Source organism: Phascolarctos cinereus, unplaced genomic scaffold (assembly GCF_003287225.1).
Source record: "Phascolarctos cinereus isolate Bilbo 61053 unplaced genomic scaffold, phaCin_HiC Scaffold_4;HRSCAF=312, whole genome shotgun sequence".
Classification (NCBI taxonomy): Eukaryota; Metazoa; Chordata; class Mammalia; order Diprotodontia; family Phascolarctidae; genus Phascolarctos; species Phascolarctos cinereus.
The window spans coordinates 28,160,240-28,178,115 of NW_027555847.1; the positions used below are offsets into that span (position 1 = coordinate 28,160,240).

The following is a 17,876-nucleotide window of genomic DNA, read 5'->3' on the forward strand; positions in this document are numbered from 1 at the left end:
AATAAGGTCAGCACAATGGCTCTGCAAATCTTCAGTTTGGTAGGCAACTTAATACCTCTTCTCTCTCACACTTTCTTTTGGAGTCTCCCAAACACTGAGCTAGTTCTGTCAATGTGTACATCACCCTAATCATCTATGTGTACATTCCTGGAAAGTATACTGCCAAAGTAAGCAAACTTATCCACAGCATTCAAAATATCTCCATTTGCTGTCACTGATGGTTCCACGTAGGGGTGATGCAGTACTGGCTGGTGGAGAATCCCTGTTTCCTCCATGTTAACTGTTAGGCCAAAATTAACATAAGTTGGAGAGAATCAATACATACTTCATTGCATGCATGCCATCATGAAATTGTAAGGTCATTGTTCTCTACCTGCCAAACTCACATTTCTGTCTTTATTATGTATTTCCATCAGCAGCAAAACTATGTATTTTGGCTATATGTTAGTCAACAGAAAAGCCTCCCTAACTCCCCACACTGAAATTTATAATTCATTTTCCTTCAAGAACTCAAATATCCAAATTGTTATTCTGGTATAACAATAAGAAATTACTAATTTGTATAACTATTTTAATATTACCCAAATGGAAAAAATTTGAAAACCATGACACAGAGGTCACTATTTTTCTACCCTCATCATTTGTGGAGAAATTTGCCACATGTTTAGAAAGGGACCCAGGAATGTCCCATGTCTCTGACAAGTGCGTCAGCAGCAGCCAATAGGAATGCTAAATATGGTCCCTCCCCAGAAATAATACATGTAACACTTTCAAGGGAACCAAAGGAGAGTCTCTGAAATTCCTAAAGGCTATTTGGACATAGACAAGCCAGAAGATGAAAAGGGCCCCCCCACTCCTCTGCTGAAAACTATATAAAGACACCAGTCTCAGAAAGCTAGCATACCTCAAATGGACTGATTTCAGCAGCAATGTATCAGTTTCCAAGGCACTTTTCTGAATCTGTTAAGACTGCTTATGGAAAAGGGCGACAGCCTAGTTTTCCACCAACCAAAAGAAAACGTGAGCCCCTCAAAAGAAAAGGAATTGAAAGGTGAGTAACCAGAATTCCTTTCTCTTAAAACTAACAAATGAGTATGTTTTCTTGGTCCTTTCATTATATGGTATAGATTATGAATCATACTTGTTGAAAGAGTCATAACTTCTTACATGTAACACTTTAATAATGAGGAAGAGAAGTGTGTTCTATTTAATGTTTCAGGAAGTATAGAGCCCTACCCCAACAATCCAATGGATCTGTGATCCCATCCATACATGTATGCCCTCCAGGGATGCGACAAGGAGGAAGAGATAGAGACAGAGAGAGACAGAGACAAAAAGAGATAGAAAGACAGAGAAAGAGAGACAGAGACAAAGAAGGAGTCGGGAGAGAGGGGGATGAGGGAGAGGGATAAGGGGAAGGAGAGGGACAGGGGAAAGAGAGGGAGAAGTAGAGGAAAGGGAGAGGGAGAGAAAGCAAGGCAGTGGAAACAACCCGAACTTGAGAATTAAGAGGATCTGGGTTCAAATAGTGCTTCTGACACCTCCCTGTTCCAAGCCACTGTGTCTACATAGGAGGGGGTTGGGCTAGATGGTCTCCTAGTCCCCTTCCTGTTGTAAATCTATGAGCCTATAACTATTTGTATCTGAAATAAGGTCTCAGGCTGTATAAGGAAAATCCCGTAATTTCCCCCTAAACTCCGGTTTTCATTGTATGATTGGGAATGAAGGAAAAACATTGACGTTGAGATATGTAATCCATAAGATTCTGAGTCAAAGCAAAGTTCAGTAACTGTGATTAGACACCATTCAGTGTGACACTATAACCAAATGCTTTTTGATCAGGTTCTCTATGTGTGTGTGTGTGTATGTGTGTGTGTGTGTGTGTGTGTGTGTGTGTGTGTGTGTGTGTGTGTTGGCTGCTGAAATATGCACCACTCATCTCTCATCTTGCAACACTGCAACTCACCTCATGTAACATTTTAAAACTCTGTCTTGTAATTAATGTTCCTTACCAAGTTCCAAGCCATGGAAGACAGACAAGAGCATCACTGGTGACCAGTGAGAATGCCAGACAGGATCTCTCCCCTGAAATAATGCATGTAACACTTTGAAGCTTCTCCCCAAACACTGTATTTGAACTTGAGAAGTCAATGTGGTCATGCTAAACATTGTGCTGTCTTCTCATCTCTAGAGGCTGCTCCTTGACCCTCTTAGCAACCTTCATGAGGGAGATTTCAGACAAGTAACACCTTTTCATGAGGACTAGGGCGCTAAGGAACCAACAATTAACTTTTATCAGGGTTTCTCCATAAATATTTTACAGTTTTCATTGCTTTCCTAAGAAATAGCAATGTGCTCCTTGGGACAAATATTATTGCAAGTAAAATAAGCTAACTACTGGGCAAGACATTAAAATAGGAAATGCAAATTTAAAAATAGTACCTTTAAATTGCTTTTGGAAAGGGTGACACCAATTTTTTTCCTTGGATCTTCATGCAGAAATTTCAGAAAGGTCCGCTTTCCCCTTGTGAACTGAAAAACATAGAGGTTGCCAGTGAAGGAGGAAGTCCCTTACCTCCCTGGCCTTACAACACAGGAATAATCAGTTAGCCCTAGAAAGATAAAAGGAGGCACCTAGCAGAAGCTGTCTCCTTGTTCTCAAATGCCATTTGCACTTTCACCATGCAGCTCTAAACCTCATGAGCAATTGAGTTCAAATTTAAAGACTTGGCTGAAATAATAATAGCTAGCATTTATATCATGCTTTAGGGTTGGCAAAGCACTTTATGTATTATCTCATTCGATGATCAAAACAATAGGTGTTATCATTACTCCCATTTTACAGATGAAGTTAAGGCTGGCAGACATCCAGGGTCACCCAGGCAGTAAGTGTGTGAGGCAGGATTTGAACTGAAGTCTTCCTGATCCCAAGTCAAGCTTTCTCTTCATTCTGTCATCTAAACTGCCTCATTTTTACCTAGCTGAAATGGGGACTATATTTAGATCTGGAAGGGACCCTAAAGGTCCCTGAGTCCAACCATCCCACTTTAAAGATAAAGAAACTGAGGCTCGGAGACATTGCAGAGTCAGCGACTTGCAGGTCAGTCAGGTATGTAGTACTTGTATGTAAGGCAGAATCTGAAACCTAGTTATCCTGGCTCCAAATCAGCACTCTGTGCCATGATGCTGACTCTAATTATTCTTTGCTATATCAGCAGAATCTGTAAGATGAGGCTACCACCCCAACTCTACTACCATGATTTTGTCCTCTTATTGTGCCTCCTTAACCTCTAACCCTCTAAGTCTCTGGTCTCTCTGTGGAGATCAGAAGTAGAAGGAATTGGGTTTGAAGGCTAATTTTTCAAATGATGGTCTTTGATTACAGAGTCCTTGGCAGGTCAAAAAGACATTCTGAGTCATGGATCATATTATTCTATCTGTGCGTATGTGTCTCAAACATGTCCACATTGTTTTCTACCAATAGAATGTAAGCTCCTTGAGGGCAGAGACTGTTTGTTTTTTGTCTCTGTATTCCCCTGCTACCTGATAAGCACTTAAGAAATGCTTATTGAATGAATGAATAAATAATACATAAAGCGTTTTGCAATCTTGAAAGTGTTATGTGTGTCAGTTACTATTGCTACTGCTCTGTAGCATTTGTAAATTAATATTTGTAAAGCAGTTAATACAGTGTCTGACACATAATAGGCACTATACAGATGCTTATTCTTCCCTTCCCCCCCCCATTATCACTGACTGCTGCTGCTCCTACTAAATTGAGAGAAGGAAGAGGGATACGTGGAGAAATTTAAGCAATATGTTTTAAATATTAAATATTTTTAATAGATCAATAAAAAGGTTTTCTAAGAAATATTAACACTACGCATGTAGGAGGCATTAGGCAAATCATTTTGCCCCAGGGAACCCCTGTTTCCTCCTCTGGCATATGAAAGTGCTAGCCCAGAGGATCTAATAAGATAAGTGAGGTAAAGCCCTTTGCAATCCTTAAATCATCATACAAATGCTAGCAAGCTTGCTGTCCTGGCATTCTATTTTTCTGAGTCCTGTAGGCCCTAATCGGATGGTCGCCATGCCTGTGACTGACCACATATGCCTGGATCTATATAACACTAAACGGTTGCTCAAAAAAATGAAAAAACAAATCAATCACCTGGTTCTACAAATGTCCAAATGACAGTTTAAACTGATCTTTTTTTCCCCTGCTGTGTTAATTCAGTGGGCCATTTGTGTGGGCACTGGGTAGATATGGGCAACCCTTGAAAGTTTGTTTTCATGATTTTCCAAATTTTATTTACTTAAAGGACCTTAATTACAGTTCTCTCTTTGCTAAGGTGGCATAGAGCTGTGTCTACCAACTTAGTTAAACAAAATGTACTGATCCCCAAAGAGGAATCTTCCAGTGGGAGTGACCTAGAATCACAACAAAGTCCACAAAATAAGAAGAAGAATTTTATGAAGAAAATAAAGACTGCTTTCAGGAGAACGCTGCCTGAGTACTACAGAATCAAAGTAGCAAGGTCCCATAAAAGCGGCCCCTCAAACCACAAGGAAGCTTTCTTTTCAAATACTCAGAGTCTCCTTCCTAGAATCGCCAAGGAGCTGCCGCCTCACAAATTATTTGCCAAACCCCAAATAGGAAAGCTTCCACAAAATGGTAACTAATGGAATGGACATTTGTATAGAGGGGGGAGGACAGGGAGAGGGAGGGAAGTGAAGCAAAGAAATGAAGTGGAAAGAATGGTGGGTTTGATATTAGAGGATTAAAGTCCCTGCTCTGCTGACTTACCACCAACACAATTTTGGACAAGTGTTTTCTTCCCTTACTGGACCTCAGCTTCCTCATCTGTAAAAGAAAGAGGCTGACTTAGCTGACCCTTAGTGTCTCTTCCAGGAAAGAAGGAAGGAAGGAAGGAAGGAAGGAAGGAAGGAAGGAAGGAAGGAAGGAAGGAAGGAAGGAAGGGAAGGAGGGATGGAGGAAGGGAAGGAGGGAGGGAGGAAAGAAGGCAAGGAGGAAGGAAGGTAAAGAGGAAGGGAAGAAAGGAAGGAAATCCTTTATAGTATCTTAGCATGTGCAGGGAGTCCACATCAAGTAAACCAGAAATCGTGTCTCTCTGTCTATTTGTCTGTCTTTCTGTCTATGGCTATGTCAGTGTCTCTGTGTGTTTTATAAATAAATCTGGTGTTTTTCAGTTGACTGATTACTTTTTCAAACAAACCCACTCTACCGGAAAAAAGGCAGTCACTATCATAGGCATCCAAGCATCTTGTAATAACCTGGTATGGACTGACCTGTACATTTCTATTGAAAAAATAACAACAAAGAAAACACACTATTAATCTGACTTATCTAGACATAGGGAACTTGGGGAAGGTGAAGGGTCAGGAACAAAGGGAGAGCTGATTTCTTCTCTGACTTCCAAATCCCTGACTAGCTTTAATTTCTTGTTCTTAGTCAGTGAGTAATACTGAAATCATTCTCCCTACTGCATCAATAACAATTTACTGGCTAAAATCCATCTCAATCAACTAGAAACCCTCATGACATATTCTCGCTGTCCCTATAAGATGAGCTCTCACCTTTTCTTCATCTTCAGTTACAGGGTCCTGGATCAGGCTTCAAAGTCACATATGGAAGAGATGACCCTGCTCAATTGTGAACTGGTTTCCATAGAGGCTTTGGTGACAAAAAATAGGGGCATAGGAGAGAAGAGAAGGCTAATTCAGGAAAATCTACCTCCACCAAAGGGGTCATCATTAATGACTTCTGAAGTAGTTTCTTTCCAGCAATAAGACTTCTTAATCTTCTCTCTCAAGTCCTGTAGTAATACCTCTCTAGGGTGAAGAGGTGGTTATGTTTTTTGGGGGGTTATTTGTTTTTTTAAGGCAGAAAATCTTTTGAGCACAGGGCTGGTAATGAATTATATTGACTTTCATGGAAAGGCCAGGCTTGCTAAATTTAGACAGGCTCATCATATCACAGCAGCTCATAAAGACTGTCTACTAAGGTTTCACTAATAAAGGAATTGTCCACATCAGTGAAACCAGAAATTAATATAGGATCATAGGAAGAAACATGAGATATTACCTAAGTCCTTTATTTTACAAAGGGGGAAACTGAGGCCCAGTGAAACTAAGTGACTTGTCTAAGATCACACAGCAAGTAAGTGACAGTCACAGCTTGAACTCTGGACTCCAAATCCAATATTCTTCTCACTAGACCATGGCTTCTGGATGTATTAGTGAATGAACAAAAATGCCTGGTGTAAATAAGACATTCATATTTGTGATTCTCATCTGCTTTTTCTCCCTTTCTTAAAGCAACTATTCAATTGGATGTTGTAGAAGCAGAAACTGAAGAGATTACCGGGGGAAATACCCTTGTTCGAGCCAGAAGGACAACAAGACAGCTCTCTGTGACCTCTCTCCCTTCTGGATTTCAGAAGGTAAAATGATTCATGATCACAGAAGTTCGAGTTGGAAGGACCAATAGAGGTCATCTGGAGTTGCCTCGATTCTAGACTAAGTCACATCCAAAAATGAAGCCCCACCCCAGCACACCAGAAAAGGACTCAGACAGTCTCTACTTGAATATCTCTAACAGGGAGAACCCACATCTTTGTGGCATCTCTAATCATTGGGTCATTTATCAGGAAATCAAACCTACATTTGACTCTCTGAACTTCCTGGCCATTTCTCCTGGTTCTGTCCTCTGGAACCAAACAGAACAAGTTGAATCATTTTCCAGGCTAAACTCTTGAAGGGAGTGGTCACTTGCCCTCAAACTTCCCTTCCATCTTTCCTATCCTAACAAGAAGTTCCTTTCTGCTAGTGAAAACCAGATCCAGAATAGAATATCTCTTTGTTGGCTCCTCCACCATTTTGAAGAATGACTTTTTCATTAAAGTAAGTCAAGAATTGATTGGCCTTTGTCAGAGAACTCTAGCAGATATCTGGATAATGAAGTCTCTCATCACTATTTCATCGTGGCTCCATGCCAGATTCACAGCCTTTTCATTTGATTTCTCAGAAGATATTTTCTCAGACCCTGATTAGGAATCTATGATGTTTGTGTTTTAACTATAGTCCAAAAGCCTAAATACTCATCCTCAGGAAGCAACTTCTTAGCCAGCTGTTCAATTCCCAAATGAATGTTTGTCCTTTGCATTCTTTGCCTTCAATGGGCAACAGTGAGGAAAAGCCATCGGTCCCCCTAAAGTCTTCAGGGGCTTGCACAATTGGCAAATTAGGCAATATTTTTAATATTCCTTCTGTTATTTGTGCCCATATGAATCACCAGAAAGGGATGGTAACCATCCCTTTTGATAAGCCTTGCAAGTTTCTCTGTTACATTTTAGATACATACCCCCAAAAGAGAGTAGAAATGTCCATTGTTGTTATCAGAATGACAATGCCCCTGGGTACGAAAGTCATCAACAACCTCCGTTCTTCACTTTGTACACTTCTTCGACCCTTACTAGATGGTCTCTCATTTGGCACACTCTGTGGCTCAACTTTATCATTCCCTGGAGTATAATCATCTTTTGCCTCCTCAAAACATCCAATTCCCTCCTCTTCAAGAAGAACCTCAAATCTGTTTTTAAGTTTTAAGTATAACTTTTCTCCTCTATATATCATTCTTCCACTCCTTAAAACTGACGAGGGTCAAATTTCTTCTTGTTTGCCCCAGATACCCTTTTTTCTCATTTAATCCCCACTTCAAATCCCTCTCAATATGTGTGGAGTGTGGAGTCCCTTTACCTCTTCCAGGAGGGAACTTAACTTACAATTAGAATACAAATAACTGACACTTGACTGTGTCAGAAATATAAACACTGATCATTCAATGTGAGTCACTGCAAAATTCTTCCTGCTCTCCATTTAGACTTCAACTTTCAGCACTGTTTTTCCCCCCAACTACTTGTGGTTGTTTACACTTCATCTCAAGTTCTTTTAATAATCTCTACAGGTAATTATCACCTCAAGGATTTGATGTCCCCATCTAACATTCGGACCTTAGTCTCAAGGAAAACTCCACAAGGATACCCCACCCCCTCTTCCCTCTAACTTTCCGTCCACTTTAACGGCCATCAATCTACTCTACCAATCTATTTTAACCACCATTTTTTCCACTCATCTTTTCTTACTTACCTTTTCTTCTTAACCTCACCTTGCCAACTATCTTCTCCATTTCTTTCTCCTTGAGCTTTTTTCCTAATGCATTTTAATCCTTTATTCTTTCTCTCTTTCAATCTTCTCTCAAAGAAACTGGAAGCATGATATGCACCTGCATCATAGAATTTAAGAGTTCAAAGAGCCCTCAGTAGCTGTCTGTTCCAACTCATTAATGAAATGAATCCTCGTTTTATTCTACCTGACACATGGTTATTCAGCTCCTCCCTTGACTTTGAAAGAGGGAAAACCTCTTACCTACAAAGGCCGATCATTAGCCTTTGGGGAAACTCTAATTGTTGGAAATGTTTTTCCTGACATCAGGTCTAAAATTGCTTTTTTATAAGTTCTTCCCATTATTCCTGACTCTGCCATTTAAGAACAGAACAAATCTAATAAAACAGAACAAATTTAATTCCTTCTCACATTACAGTCCTTCAAATATTTGATATAGTAATCATGTGCCCCCTGAGAGTCCTCTTCTATCATGTCCCCACTGAGTGCTCTCTTCTCCAGGCTAAATACATCTACTTTCTTGAATTAGAGGTAGCTAGGTGCACAGCAGATAGAGCGCTGGGCCTGGAATCAGGAAGACCTGAGTTCAAATGTGTCCTCAAATGCTTAATTACTAGCCGTGTGAGCAAGTCACTTCACCACTATCTGACTCCATTTCCTCAACTACAGAATGGTGATAATAATAGCACCTACCTCCTATGGTTGTTAAGAAGATCAAATGCAATAAATATTCGTAAAGCACTTGGCACAATGCCTGGCACAATGTAGATGCTCAATAAATACCTGTCTCCTCTCCTGCCTCCCTGAGGTCAAAACTATTTTCATAAGAATACTAAGGCATTATTTGCCCATTAAACTACTCCTCTCTTTTCTACCTGCATATATGTGTGAAGTCAAATGTTCTTCATACACTTCAATCAAAACAACCTATCAAAGCAAACTGAATGCAGAATCAGACATGAGAATCCAACTGTCTTCTATTAAGCCAGACATTAAAAAGATTTGTAAAAATATGTCAAATAATGCCATTCTCATTAACTTTTTGTTTGGGAAAATACAGATCTTTTTCATAAAAATACATTATTTCTGTTAAGACAAAATGGGGTTTTTGACTGTTATTTTAAATGAATAAATAAATATCTTTAAAATTTAGCACCTTTCACTTCTAATATGATAAATATCCATAGATAGAACCCACACAAAGCAAAACTTTTGGGGGTCCTCAATAATTCTGAAGAATGTAAAGGGGATGCTGAGACCAAAAAGATTGAGACTCACTACCCATCCAAAGCCATAATTCAGTCACGATAACAACTACCTGTGAGGTCAAATTTTCTCACTTGTCTTAGCACCTCTGAGGCATCCTGTCTGTTGCCTAAGCTTTGGGCATTTGTGTATTAACATTTGAGGGCATGGGTTTTACTATGTTCACCCTTATTGGGTTTTGTCTATTTGCAAATCAACTACTTCTCTTCTTTCATAGTAGCTATGGTATTTAGCTTGGATGGTATACACAAAGGAGCCTTCTCCTTTTCCCATACTTTTTAGTTTAAAGCCTTTCTAAATTAGATTTGGAAAACACCTGGCAAATACGTTCTTTCCAGCCTTTCCTTCTTAGCTATTCTTTGCACTTGATCAGGTATCTGGCCTAATTTTTAAGCCACGGTCCAGAAGCTTAAATCCCATTCTCAGACATCTCATTATCTTCTCCGGCTGTTTAATTCCCAAATTCATTTTTTCTTCCTTTGTCCCCTTCCTTTAATGAACAATAGTGAGGAAATCACAACCTGTTCCCCTGTGGTCTTCAATTTCTTCCCCAAGACTTTTTAATCTCAGGCAATGTTTTTTTTCGGTTCCTTCTGGCTGCACCATTTGTGTCCACACTCCTCAACTGTGAGTGATTGTATCCGTCTTGATAAGTCTCAAGATGTTCTCTGTTATGCTCTAGATACACACCCCAGGGCAAAACTTCTCAGCTGTGGTCAGCAGATCCACCAATAGCTGCCAGAGTAGGGAGTCGCCAGCTTCTTTTCTGCTTCTCCTCTTCCTTTGCCACATACTGGATAATGTTTCACATGATAGAGCTTCTAGGGTTCTGCTAGATACTTCTTGGAAGCACAAGCAGCTTCTTCCTGCTCAGAGCATCTGGCCACCTTCTCTTGAGGAAGAGCCTTCAATATCTGTCTTTAAATTCTCATTGCAGCACCACTGTCCTTTCCTTCTGCCTTCTCTTCTGTGTCACACTCTTCCATTCCCTTCCACTCCAGTCCCTTCAGATTGCCTCTTCTCCTCCCCCTCCATTTTTTTCCAAGTTGAAGCCTTGCTTTTGTTTCCTCTAAGAATACTTCATTCTCCCTAACATCCTGGAGTGTGGGGAAGGTTCAAGTCTCCATCTTCTCCAGTTGGGAGATAAACTTATACTTGGAACACTGATGATGGTCACTTGTCTGTAGCAGAAATACAAAAATCACATACTGGAGGCAAAGCATGGTAAGATTTCCTCCTCTTTTCCATACTGGTTGACATTTTTCAGTCTTGTTTTAAAAATAAATACTTGCTAATATTAGTAAATATGTTATAATGCTATTTTAAATATGTTTATTCTGCAACCACAAGCACTTAGTTAAAATTTTAATAGCCAATTAGTGGTTTCTAAAAACTAATATAACTCACTTTCCTTTTCTTAGTTTTGGAACCTCAGCTTTACTCACCTTCCCTTCAGTATTCTTCCAGTCTCCTGTCTTTCACCAATTTGCCCCACCTACCAACTTAATCTACCAACTTGCTTTGCCCTCTAATCATTACACTTACTTTTTCTTATTTACTTTGCCTTGTCTTGCCAGCTTACTTTCTCCCTTTCCTGCCTTGAGTCTTTGACTTCCTAAGTACTTTTATATCCTCCCTAATTGTCTTTGATTTAGCTCCTCTTTCACCCCAGAAATAAAATTGAGATCAGCGTCTGAGTCCGATATTTTTCTCCTTTCAGTTTCTCCCAAACTTCTCCAGATGTCTCCTCTTTAGATTCAATCTCTGATCTCCTTCACAAGACCAAACTTCTCCAAACCAACTTCCATGACACTCTTTTTCCTTTATTCAGTTCGTGGTCTCCTATTTTCTCCCCATCTTTCTCCCAAGACCCTCGTCAATAAAAACCAGAAATTAATCAATGTGACCTTAGAATCAAATTGCTTCCAAAGGCCTTTTGGATCAGGAGCAATCTAACATGCCATTTCAGGAGTTTCTGATGCCAAAATATTCTTCTATCTCAAAGGCCAAATGAGGCCAAAGATAGCATTTGTTGTTTTACTTATCTTTTTTTTTTGTCTGCTATGCCAAACTGTTGATTTACTTTGAGTCCAGTAACTCTATCTCTTTTATGGGATTTCATAGGTCTAACCATACCACCCCCAAGTGCAAACTCAATCAGAAACTAAATAATCTTACTGATTTGGGGTGAATGGGATATTCAGGGAAGACTAGCACCTCTGGTATGAGAGATTGCTGAGCCCTTTTCAGGGCTGCTCATCCACCTTTGGTGTCTTCCTGTCACACAACTCACACCAATGGCTCCAAGAAGCTGTAGCATGTACCACAGCTACACCCCAGTAAAACTGTCTCAGCAGATGGATAAAACAGGTTGAAGATAACTGACAGGCCTCGTTGGTAAGTTAGGAAGATGTCTATCCCAGCATGTGAAGACTTCACCCCAGAGGAAGGGGTGGATAAGAACAATTTGTTCCCATGGCCATGAAGGTGGAGGAAGAGGGCATTATGAAGCACTTAGAACTTGGTCAGACACCAAAGATTCCAAGGTTGTCCACTGCATCCTGGACCATTGCCTGTCATATTGACTTTTGTTTTGTTACTGAACTTGGATGACTCTGGAAAGAGATTGAGGATAATGACTTTGTGCAACCCTGACTCACTTAAATCCAATTCACCCCATCATATCATTGGTCCTCTTTGAAAACAAAGGATAACCACCACCAACAATACACTTCCATCTAACTTTCAGGAGAAACTAACATCAAAGAAAGACAATTGGTAGTGTTAAACCATGATGGCTCAGATGCTGTATGTCATGAATATTTGAAAGTGGATATGGTAAAGGATAGGTTGAAGGAGCTAGTTGATCTTTAACTTGAAGAAGAGAAGCCTGGGAGGAGGGAAAGAGGAGGCAGGCAGGGAGAGAAACACAACAGCTGCCTTCAAGATGTGAAGGTCTGTCACACCAAACAGAAATTCGATTTTTTTTCCCTACTGGTCTCAAGAAGGCAAAGCTAAGAGCAATGGGGAAAGGTACACAATGGCAAATTTAGACTCAAAATGAAGACAAATTTCCTATTGGAGCCACCCCAAAGTAGGAGTGGTCGCACTAGAGGACCATGGTTCCCCTCTTCCCCTCTGGAGGTTGTCAAGACAAAACTGGTCATTGGTCATGATGTCATCAAAGGGATCCTACTTCAAGTGTGGGTTAGACCAGATGTCCTTTGACTTCCTTTCCAACTCCAATAATTCTGTGATGCTGTGATTTCACTAGGATAGGGGGTAGAATAGTGTAATTGGAATCAGGAAGCCCTGGATTCAAGTCCCGTGATAGGAAGACAAATAGATAGAGGATAGACAAGTTAGTAGGTAGGCAGGTAGTAGGTGGATGGATGGATATACAGACAGACAGACAGACAGACAGAGATAAATAGAAAGGTTGATACAGATTTATTAGATGCTTACTATGTGCCAGGCACTGTGCCAAGCACCAGGGGTACAATGCAAGCAAACCAACAAGGCCGTTTCCACTCTCAGGGATCTTACATTTTAATAGGGGAAAACAAAACATGGAAAGGAGCTGGGAAGGGAGGAGTCAGGGGACACTGAAATATGCTGGGAGAGCTCATGAAATGGTGGTCCCAATTAGATACACAACAAGAGAATGGAGACATCTTGTGGGGGTAGTGGAGAAGAAACAAACTTACTGTGTAACCCTGGACAAGTCACATAACCTCTAGGTCCCTCTAGCAACCCCCTAGTACTTATCTGCTGTCATAGAAAGGTTGTCATGTGTGTTAGTAGAGTGAGTTTTGACACTGAGACTCCCCCATGCTGAGGAAATCACAGTCTCTTCGTGTATTTGCATATGGAAGATTTCCTACTGTGGAACTCTATGGGTCTCTAAGTACATGTGAATTGGAGTGGAGAACTGGGGCAATTTTCTGGATAATTCCACAGCCCAAATCAGTTATGCCTCACGCATCTGGAGATTTTAGGTTAGTGGGATTTGTCTTGAATTATCCAGATGTGGCAATCACTTCACTTTTCCACATTGCTCTGTGTGTAGACTGTCCATGGAGGAAGTGGGTTTTCCAATAGGTCTCCCTGATCAGAGGGCTCTCATGCTCAGGTTCAAAATTTTGTTTTCTCTGATAACCCCATTTGTGAACACATACAGCCATGTCCATAGAGGTGGTGTGGGCAGTGGACAGGCACTGCCAGCTTTATACAGTACTTACACAAAGGTGTGCAATCTGATTATTCAGTGCATAAGGAAGGAACAGGGAAGAGAAAATTAAACCAACCCTCATTAGCTAGGAGCCATGACCTTGGAATGATTTCCCATGGCAATCTCACAGGGTAAGTACTTTAACTAGCAAACCAGGGTGTGGGGAAGGAAGTACGATGCATGGGGAGAAAAAGCCCAGGGCTTTCTTTTCATGTTCCCAGACTCTTCAGCCATCAGAATAAAGGAATGTGCCGAACGGTGTGCCCAAATTAATGGCTTGATCTACTAATAATGAGCTTTAGGAGGCACTGGTCCATGGAAGCTCAGATCACTTACTGAGCTCAGTGGTTCCAGGGGTAATTTTCCCTCTTCTACTTATGTTTGACCTGTTTTCTCTCAATGCTGTAGATTCTCTCTGAGCCAGGCCCTCTCATTCCTCTGCATCCTACAGATCTCTTCAAAGAAGGCTCTTTGCACAAAGCACGTCCACAGGGCCTGGAGAATAATATGCCTACGTACGGCTGTCAGCCAAATATTTTTACCTGGCAGATGTTCATAGTTTATAAGCAAATACATTTTATGAGTTATTGTTCTTTGCAAAATGCATATTTAAACATTAATGGAGGGCTCCTGGTAGCTCTCCCTGCCTGATCGGTTTTTCAATTCTTTCACCAGGTCTCATATTTATCAAAGAAGAGATGGCGCTTCCCAGTGCTTAGAAAAAAGAAAGCTAACGTGGAAAACATCCTTTGTGCCTCTGATCTGACAGTAGGGAAACTTCAGATGCAGGTATCAGACTATATTTTTTGCTTTGCTTCTGTACTTTAGGTGATGGAAGCAAGTGGTATGTGAAGACTAAAAAACATATGGATATAATAGCTGTCCAACAAGAGGGGAATGTTGAAAGAATTTTTTTATATTAATATTAATTAGAATGCAATCAAGATGGATAAGTGTGAGGAACACAGAGAAGCCTGGAAAGACATTTATACAATTATGCAAAATGTGTGCTGGGGGATGAGGAGAAATAGAACCAGAAGAATCTATTTTATACTTCCTATCATCAAATAAGGAAAAATGAATGAGAATCAAGCAAGCAAAAAGCAACAAGCATTTATCAAGTGACTCATGCACCAGGCAATCTGCTAGGCACTAGGAATACAAAAGCAAAAGTGAAATAATTCCTGGCTTCAGCATGCTTCCATTTTATCAGAAGGATAACAGGTACACAGATAGGTACATGCAAAAGAGAGTCATAGATTTTTGAATTGGAAAGGACCTTAGAATTGATCAAGTTTGCCTTCTTTAATTTCCAGGTGACCAAACTGAGGTCCAGAAAGATGAGGTCTCTTCAAAGTGCACTCGGCTTGTAAGGGTCAGGAGCAGGATACAAATCCAGATCTTTCCGACCCCACGATCACAGGGCTAATCACTGCACCACTGCCCCCTACAATGTCCCTGGAGAGGAGGGGAGGACACTAGGAGCAAGGGAGAATCAGAGAAGGCCTCATGTAGGAGGCAGTGATTGAACTGACTCTTAAATGAAAACAGGATTTCTTTTTTTTTTCTTTGTTAAGCAATTGGGGTTAAGTGATTTGCCCAGGGTCACACAGCTAGTAAGTGTCCAGTTCTGGTCTGATGCCTGATTTGAACTCAGGTCCTCCTGACTGCAGTACTCTATCCACTATGCCACCTAGCTGCCCCTGAACATGGGATTTCTAAGGAGCAGAAGCAATGGGAAAGAATGGACCAAGAATTCTGAGAGACTTAGAGGACTCTGACTGGGGGAAAAGTATGACAAGAGGTTATGCACTGAAATGAATTAATTTAAACTTGAATCATTACTAAGCACATTTAGTTGTTTGTATGTTGTTAGATGATAGATGCTGACCTTCTAATATCCAAATACTCTGATGGGTCTGCAGTCTTATTGGCATGGGTTTGATGAGATCCTTGCAATAATGCAGATTGAAAAAGACACCCATGGCTGTCCATCCAGTATCCTTTGCAATTGACATGTGTCCAGCACATTTTCTCTTCTGCTCATACATTTCTCTGCAGATTTGGAGTACAGAAGACACGAGTTCAAGTTCTGCCTCAAACACTTACCAGCTAAGTGACCCTGGTCAAGTCACTGAACCTCTCTAAGCCTCAGTTTTGCCATTTATAAAATGGGAATTACAATAGCACCTACTTCAGAGGATTGTTGTGAGAATCAGATGGGTATATGTAAAGCACTTTGCAAATCAGAAAACACTATGCAAACGCTAGCTGTTATTATTATCTCTATTATTATTATTTCAATGTATTGCAGTCTACTCCCTTCATGGTCCTCTGAGTGGGGCTATTTCTTTTCAACTCTTTGGAGACTAGCTGGCACCAGTAAGATACTGGTATTAAGAAGCTATTCCTTGATTATTAGAAATTTAAACACCTAAACTTTCTCTAAAGCTCCTAAGCATATGTTTTAAAATGAAAATGTGGATATGGGATTAGAATTATTACAAGAAAAAAAAGACAGGAAAAAAAAAGAATTATTACAAGAATTCAGGAGGCATAGACATGAGGACCAGCTGAAAGGCCTGACAACCAAAGCAACCAGGCCCCACACAATAGGTTTCAGGATTGAGTGAATTCCATTAAAAATAAATGCAGGCACAAGGGAATTTTTTTTTTAAAGAAAAAGGAGACTTTATGCCACAGGAAGGCAAATGTCTATTGTCGAGGTCTCAAACGATGGCCAGTGCTCAAATTAGATGAATGCTCTGGGATTTGAAAATGCTCGCTAAACTTCTCAACTCTTACTTGCACTTCCACGTCCACACTGCGTCTACACTACCATCTTACGTCTTTGGATCTGTCCACTTAGGTGGATGACCTCCTAGAAACGGTGACAGAAAAATCCATGAAACTCCTGGCCCAGAGACATGCAGAGCTCCAACAGTGCGAATTTCTCGGGGATGAGATTCTTCAGTCCTCCAAGCAGTTCCAAAGGGTTTCCAAGAGAACCATGAGGAAATATAAATGGAAAAATGTGTGTTTTCCATGTACTTGCTGCTGCTGGTGAGTCTGTTATAGGTAGCATGGGCAGCTAGGTGGCGCCATAGTGAACGGAGCACCAGGCCTGGAGTCAGGAAGATTTATCTTCCTGAGTTCAAATCTGGCCTCAGACACTTATTAGACCCTGTTTGCCTCAGTTTCCTCATTTGTCAAATGAGCTACGGAAGGAAATGCAAAATCACTCCAGTGTATTTGCCAAGAAAACCTTAAATGTGGTCATGAAGAGCCAGAAACAACTGAACAACAACACAGTATAAAGAAATGATATTCCTAATGTACAGGTCTGACTATGTTCATCACCCCTCCTCCTGAGGTTTTTGTGGCTCCTTACTGTCCCTAGGATCAACTACACATCCCTCTGGTTGGTATTTCACTCTGATCCCAACTTTGTTCCAACCTCTCTTTCCACATGGTCTACATTAAACCCCCTACACACTATAAACAGAAGACGCTACAAACTGCCGTTTCTGCGTATGGCATTCTATCCCTGATCCACTTGTCTTCACACAGGCTGACTCCCACACCTGGGATGCTGTCCCTCTTTACCTCTGCCTCCTGAAAGGGAGTAGGATGTATTTGGAGAGGGCATTGAACTTGAGTCAGGAAAACTCAGGGATTTCAATTCAAATTCTGCCTTAGACACTCACTACCTTTAGGGCCCTGGATAAGTCATTGAATTTTGCTGTGCCTCAGTCTCCTCATCTGTAAATGCCAAGTTTGAACTTCGTGGTCTCTGAGGTCTCTTCCAGCTCTATAGTCTAAGATCCTGGGATGCCAAGTTCTTTTGGAGGCCCATCTTAGGTTCTGCCTCCTCCATATAGTAAGCCTTTCCAGGTCCTCTTAGCTGCTAGTGATCAGCAAATTACTCTGTATGTATCTGTGGATGCTCTCATCTGATGTAGATGATGTTCTGTAATTGATAGTTTTGAAGAGTTTCCTAGAGAATTGAGAGATTAATTGATTTACCTGTGATCCTATCGTCAGTATGTTCAGAGGCAGGATTTGAAACCAGGTCATCCTGACTCTATGGCCAGTCTTCTATTCACGACACCATGCTGCCTCTCTGCCGTTTCAAAATGGACTTTGTCCTGCACCCTTCCCCATTCCTTCTCTC

At 40.8% G+C, this 17,876-nt stretch overlaps 1 protein-coding gene across 1 annotated transcript in view; it reads left to right on the plus strand.

Moving 5' to 3' along the window:
• Positions 1 to 929: 929 nt before the first annotated feature.
• Positions 930 to 17,876, plus strand: part of CUNH3orf49 (chromosome unknown C3orf49 homolog) — a 28,429-nt gene continuing 11,482 nt past the window's right edge. The window contains exons 1-5 of the mRNA XM_020978306.2: positions 930 to 1,051; positions 4,353 to 4,675; positions 6,340 to 6,464; positions 14,378 to 14,491; positions 16,572 to 16,765. Coding sequence (XP_020833965.2) covers positions 930 to 1,051; positions 4,353 to 4,675; positions 6,340 to 6,464; positions 14,378 to 14,491; positions 16,572 to 16,765 — 878 coding nt within the window. The remainder of the gene's footprint in view (positions 1,052 to 4,352; positions 4,676 to 6,339; positions 6,465 to 14,377; positions 14,492 to 16,571; positions 16,766 to 17,876) is intronic.